The 6,665-nt window shown below is 45.1% G+C and overlaps 1 protein-coding gene across 1 annotated transcript in view; it reads left to right on the top strand.

Moving 5' to 3' along the window:
- Nucleotides 1–6,459: 6,459 nt before the first annotated feature.
- CAT (catalase) overlaps nt 6,460–6,665 on the top strand; it is a 26,540-nt gene continuing 26,334 nt past the window's right edge. Inside the window, exon 1 of the mRNA XM_006756117.2 lies at nt 6,460–6,622. Coding sequence (XP_006756180.1) covers nt 6,557–6,622 — 66 coding nt within the window. The 5' untranslated portion in view covers nt 6,460–6,556. The remainder of the gene's footprint in view (nt 6,623–6,665) is intronic.

Below are 6,665 nucleotides of genomic sequence, written 5' to 3'. Positions count from 1 at the left end.
CTATCCCTCCTGCTCTGTTCGTGACAGGGGAAGGCGCCCCAACCCCCTGATCAGCCCTGCTCTGTGTGTGACAGGGTACAGAGCCCCAACCCCCCTGATGGGCCCTTCTCTGTGAGTGACAGGGGACAGTGCCCCAACCCCCTGATTGGCCCTGTTCTGTGCATGACAGGGGGTGGCGCCGCAACCTCCCCATCGACCCTGCCTTGAGTGTGACAGGGGGTGGTGCCCCAACCCCCCAATTGGCCCTACCCTGAGCATGACTGAGGGTGGCATCACAACCTCCTGATCGCCCTGCTCTGTGCATGACAGGGGGTGGCACCCCAACTCCCCAATCGGCCCTGCTCTGAGCCCGACCAGGGGTTGCACCTAGGGATTGGGCCTGCCCTCTGCCACCCGGGAGCAGGCCTAAGCCAGCAGGTCTTATCTCCTGAGGGGTCCCAGACTGCGAGAAGGCGCAGGCCAGGCTGAGGGACCCCCTCTCGCCCCCGAGTGCACAAATTTTTGTGCACTGGGCCTCTAGTACTAAATATAAAACACCCAAATATTTTTGCTCTTCTAAAAGACAATTTTCTATATATGCTCTACACAATATAACATGTCTCTCATTTATTTGTCTCTGAAGGGAGGTTGGCCTGAGAATGGAAAGAACCTTCTACTAGTACCTAGGTGACAGGTTCAAGTGGGTAACACTTTGTACCACGTGAAATTCAGGTGGAAGAACATGTTTTGAAAATTTAAAAGAAGCAGGACACAAAATTATATATTTGTTATGACTCTGTCTCTCTAACACACACACACACACACACACACACTACATACGCACTAGAGAACATATTGGTTAAGAAAGATATCTATTACCACCAATAGATGATTGTTTATTATATATACCAGTGGCCCAGTGCACGAAATTTGCACGGTTGGTGGGAGTGGGTCCCCTGCAGCCTGGCCTGTGCCTGTCACAGTGTGGGAGCTCCGCGATCCATCGCTCCAAAGAGGTAGGCCCTGCCCACCCATCCGGGGCTCCTCGATGGATTGTCCCAAAGAGGTAGGCCGGAGCCAGGGGAGGCCTGCGGACCTCCAGTGCAGGCATGTGGCGAGGCCTCGCTGCGCCTTGCCCCCGTCCCCGATGCTGTAAGTCCCTGCCCACTCGCACCTGCTGCACACGCAGCCTCCAGCTGATAGGTCGTTACACGTGAGGGCGTCCCGACTATTTGCATATTACCCTTTTATTAGTATGGATTATTCTGTATTTTCCAAGCTTCCACTAGTAAGCATACATTCCTTTTAAAAAAAATAAAAAAGAAGTTAAGGTACTAACAAATTCTAAGTTCTTGTTTCTGTGTTTACTTTTTCTCAAATGCCCAGGTCAAATGGCATAGAACATTCGGCCTGGGGGAGAGAAGGTACATGTATCCGCCCCCCTTCTCCCCACCCCCACCCCCATCCTCCAGGACAGTTCCAACTATGGCCATTACCAGACCCCAAGGGACATCTGGCCTACCTTCTTCTAAATAATTGTTGTTATTAAAGTAGCACTAAGATGTGAAGATATGGTAAAGTAAGGCAGCTCAGCAGAGGGTACATGCCACACAACATGTAAAACTGCTGCACCTTTAAATGCAAATGCCACCTCCTTCTCCTGCCTCCTCAGGCTCAGTCACAGGGGTTGAATCACACAGCTGTGGTGGCACCCATCTGCCCTTTCCTAAGGGCTTCTGAGCGGCAACACGCCTCTCTCTTTGACATTGTGTTCTTTTTTCCTCCCTCCTCCTGACTTTATCTCACAGGGACATTGGGAAGAGAATAAAATTGAGTTACGTAGAACATTCTCAGCTCCTCTGAGGGTGAGTGGAATCTGAACAGAAATAAGAAATTACCTAGGTTTCTGTTACCCCTCATTCTGCTTTATATACCTGTCCTTCAACAAGACTTAGTTCATTCTCTCCACTTTTTTTCTTCCAAATGCTGGTGAAAGAAAATTTGTCTATAAAGGTTCCTAGTTGACTACCCAACCTTTTCTCTTAAACATTTATTATATGGCCTACTTTGTAAGCTTAGTTTTAGGTTTAGTGATATCAAGATTAATATTATCTTTTGTACCAGTACATTTTGTTTTATTAGGTTCTGAACAGAGAACAGAATTTTCTAAATAACAATTCCATTTAACGCCAACAAAAATACTTATGTGTTTATATTAATAAAATATAAATATCTGGGACCAAATTTGTTTACTGAACCAATCATTTGGAATTGCCTTTAGGAGTTAAACAAATATGGTTTAATGCATTTTTAAACTAGGGCTGATTTTTAGAAGTGTTTACACTTAAACTATATGGAAATTATAGTCATAGAGCCAATGAATAGAATTCTACCTATGAAGCCATTATAAATTCATCGTCGTTCTTGTAAGCACATGCCTTATTTCAACATACAGATATGACATGATCTGAGTGTCTTGCTCTCCATTTCTCATCCACTGAAAATAATTCCTCAGGAACCCAAACCAACAGTAATGGAAACAGAGAAAACAAATAAAACACAGGACAATCTATAATAATACAAGTGTAATATGCTAATTAGACCTGACTTCCTTCCGGCCAGGGCTGTGAGGGAAGCCCAGGTCCTGGGTGCCTGCTGGCAGCCGGAGGGAAGCCCGGGTCCCAGAGGGAAGCCAGTGCCGACAGCTGGGGGAAGGAAGGCCTACTCTTGCATGAATTTCATGCATCGGGCCTCTAGTGTTTATATAAAGAACAAAGGTTAACACATGACTCCAGGTCACTTTTTATTTACTTTGTTGATATTTATCTTAGTTAATAAAGAAAATGATTAGCTTAATTCTTTCAATGTTTATTTATTCAACAAACCATGGACCCTGGAAATGAATGGACAAAGGTAGAATCCTGGTTCGATCTCTTAATATTTGTGTAACCTTGGGCCAGTTATTTATTTAATTTTTCTATGCCTCATTTTCCTAATCTATGAAATGAGGCATAGAGAAGTTAATCCTAACTTGTAGGATTGTTGGAAGGGTTAAGTGAACAAATGTACACAAGAAACTTAGAACAGTCCCTGGCATCGAGTATTCAATCATTCTAGGTGTGCAGGAGGCCGCCCATTGTCTTCACTAGCAGAGAAGTGCAAACAAGGATCCCAGAACGCTGGTGAACCTTGAACCCATGGCAAGGGCCTGAGTTATGCACCGATTGCCTAGTCCTGACAATGGGGGCTCAAGCTATTTCCTGATCAAATAGTCTTAGAGTAAATCCTTCTAATATTTACTGACCTTTAAGATAGTCTGTCTGCTACTGCAATTGCCTACCTAAGGGCTTTATGTGTAACCAACGTTGACTAAAAGGCTGGCGAGGCCTGGGCACTGGTGGAAGTCCTTTCCCTTGAGTTGGACTTGCCCGCCTGGCCCCCCAATATTTCCAAATTATCTCTTGTCTCTTCTCTTTCATTTGTGTGCGGCTCCTCTTCCAGATCCTGAACCCTGAACCACGCGGGACGTGGGGGAACACATACACATAGGTGCCCCGGAATACAACAGGGAGCAAGTCAAGAGTCTCTCCTCTCATGGAGTCTACACTCCAGTGGCAGTGTGGGTGGGGTAGGTAGCAAAAGACATCACACAAATGACACACCTAATAGCATCTTTACAATTGTGTTGAGTGTAATGAAGGAGAAATATAGGGCACTAAAGATCAATATGTAGGCTGCTTTTCCAATGAACCTCAGACAGTAAGCTTTTATGATTTAGATCAGCTATTTCATTTGGTGTGCCATGGTACACTGATGTGCCACAAGACTTTCCAAAACATGCAATGCCTGACTATTTAGTCAGGGGCACTAACCTCTTCTCCTAGATGACAACTTCCAACACAACAGCTGTCCGGTGTGAAGGAATCAAAGTATACCTATTTTTTTTTTGTCAGATTTGCAAAAAAGATATCTTTTTTGGTGTGTCACAGAATTTTAGTAATTAGTTTCTGTGTGCCATGAGATGAAATAGGTTGAAAATCACTGATTTAGAATCTTGATATCACCCTTTGGTAGAATCAAGAACATCTGAAATTTACACTACTATTTATCCACCCATTATATGTAGTGTGATTTAAAAAAAATCAAACTTAAAAGTTGAGAATTTTTAATTTAAAGATGATAGTATATATCAAGATGTTTAAAGATAAATCTTAGCACCTGAGGGGAGAAAAAACTCAATCCATTTGACTTAGAAGACAAACTAGTCCATGACTTATTAAATATTTTACTTTTCAACTATATTGTTCTTTAAAGACACATAATAGTCTTAGAGAGGCAGGCTACTGTAGTGATTAAGATTCTGAAATCAGAAGACCAAGGATCTAGCACTGACATTTGGTTAGCTTTTAAGCGTTAGGCAAGTTCCTCCACCTCTTTAGCACCAGATTTTTCCTATTTAAAATGGGAACAGCAAAGTTTACATCATGAGATTGTTAAGATCAAGTGATAGTCTGGCAACCATCTAGCAGCCTCTAGCACATAGTAGTCACTGAAAAAAAGGGGAGCTGGTATTCTGCCAGCCTGGCTCAGGAGGTTCAATTCCCGGTCAGGGCACATGCTTAGGTTCTGTCTTGATCCCCAGTTGGAGGTGTGCAAAAGGCAGCCAATGATTCTCTCTCATTGTTGATGTTTTCATCTCTCTCTCTCCCCCTCTTCCTTCCTCTCTGAAATTAATAAAAGTATACACTGAATGTCCAGATTATTATGACTACCTGATGTTTGTAGGCAAATTAGCTATAATTTCGCACTGAAGTTGCTAGAGGGTCAGACCATTATAAACAGGGTAGCAGGTTGTTTGCCACGACAGTAGAAGTGATTTTTTTCTGAAGATGTGGGTAAACAATGCGATTTAACAGCCTTTGAACGTGGGATATATTTGAACGCGAGTGGCCAGATTATTATGACCACCCATCAGTACTTCGTTGGGCCACCTTTTGCCTTCAATACTGCGGCAATTTTTCTTGGCATTGACTCCATGAGATGTTGAAAGCTGACTCAAGAAATCTGACACCAGGCCTGATGATAGCACTGTCCAGTTCTGTGAGATTTGATGGTTGTGGAACCAGCTGCCTGATGGGTCTTTTAACTTCATTCCACAAATGCTCAACTGGATTGAGATCTGGTGATTATGGGGGCCACCTCAGCAAGGTAAAGTCTCCTTCATGTTCTTGAAACCACTCCTCCACAATACGAGCACCGTGGCATGGCGCATTGTCTTGTTGGAAGAAGCCATCTCCATTGGAATATGCCATCAACATGATAGGATGAACTTGATCACTGTGGCAATGCCAAGAAAAATCTCCGCAGTATTGAAGGCAAAAGTACTGATGGGTTGGTCATAATAATCTGGCCATTCAGTGTGTGTGTGTGTATGTATATATCCCACGTTCAAAGGCTGTTAAATTGCATTGTTTACCCATATCTTCAGAAAAAAATCACTTCTCCTGTTGTGGTAAACAACCTGCTTCCCTATTTATAATGGTCTGGCCCTCTAGCAACTTCAGCGCGAAACTATAGCTAATTTGCCTACAAACGTCAGGTAGTCATAATAATCTGGCCACTCAGTGTAGATTAAAAAAAAGGGAACTGCTAATCCAAATGGGACCCTAAAAGGCTGATCTTTCTTGCTATGATTTTAAATGATTAAGACCATCAAGACGCCTACCCGTTTGGCTCGGTGGATAGAGTGTGGGCCCAAGGACTGAAGGGTCCCATCGATGTTTCTCTTTGTCTCTCCCCCTCCTTTCCACTCTCTCGACAGAAAAATATTCTCTGGTGAGAATTAACAACAACAAAAATAAATAAAGACCACGAAGAACTTGTCAATGTTTCATTTTTCTGTTTTCCAAAATGGTACGTTTTTCTGTGCATAGTCTTTCTTGAAGAAAAAGCAATGTCACATCCGAAACTAAGGTTACTAGAGGAGCCCAATTGCAGAATCAGTGTCGACATTTATTCTAAATTTCCATCAATCCTTCAGTTGCAGATAATACTAACATTAGGGTATGTATTTCAAAACCTCATTTTGCATGGGGGAATTCACCCCAAGATTTCTTAAACGCTGAGAGCCTACTGACAGAGTTCAAAGCTCCACCCAGCAGGGCCTCCCCCAAACTGGCAGGCCACCAGAAGCCGCGTCCCACAGCGGCCTGCAAGATGCTGATAACCAGAGGTCACCCAGGTCTGGGTAGCGGGGTCCGCCCAGGGCTCACTAATCCGGGGGTTTGGCGGCCGGAGGGGTGTGGCTCCCCTGTTTTTCATACCGCTCCCCAGCCTGACCCAATCCTGGGGTCGCGCCAGGCTCTAGAAGCCCCAACTCCTCATCCCGCTGCTCCCGCCCCCATTTGGCTGCCTGGCCAATCAGAAGGAGGCTCTCCCGAGGGGGCGGGACGAGAGGCGGAGCTGATTGGCCGAATCTGAAGTCTCGCACTTCAGCTCCGGGCAGTAGCCGCGTTGGCTGCAGAAGGTGGCGTGAGCCGAGGCCTCCTGCAACGTTCTGCAACCCAAGCCTGTCGCCATGGGGGACTCCCGGGACCCAGCCAGCGACCAGATGAAGCATTGGCAGGGGCAGCGGAACGCGCAGGTACACCCCGCGCCCTCCGAAAGCGGGGCGACCGCGAGTAACG

The sequence above is a fragment of the Myotis davidii genome, unplaced genomic scaffold (assembly GCF_000327345.1).
Source record: "Myotis davidii unplaced genomic scaffold, ASM32734v1 scaffold94, whole genome shotgun sequence".
Classification (NCBI taxonomy): Eukaryota; Metazoa; Chordata; class Mammalia; order Chiroptera; family Vespertilionidae; genus Myotis; species Myotis davidii.
Note: the sequence above shows the minus strand (reverse complement) of the source record. Positions and strands in the feature narration are given on the sequence as shown.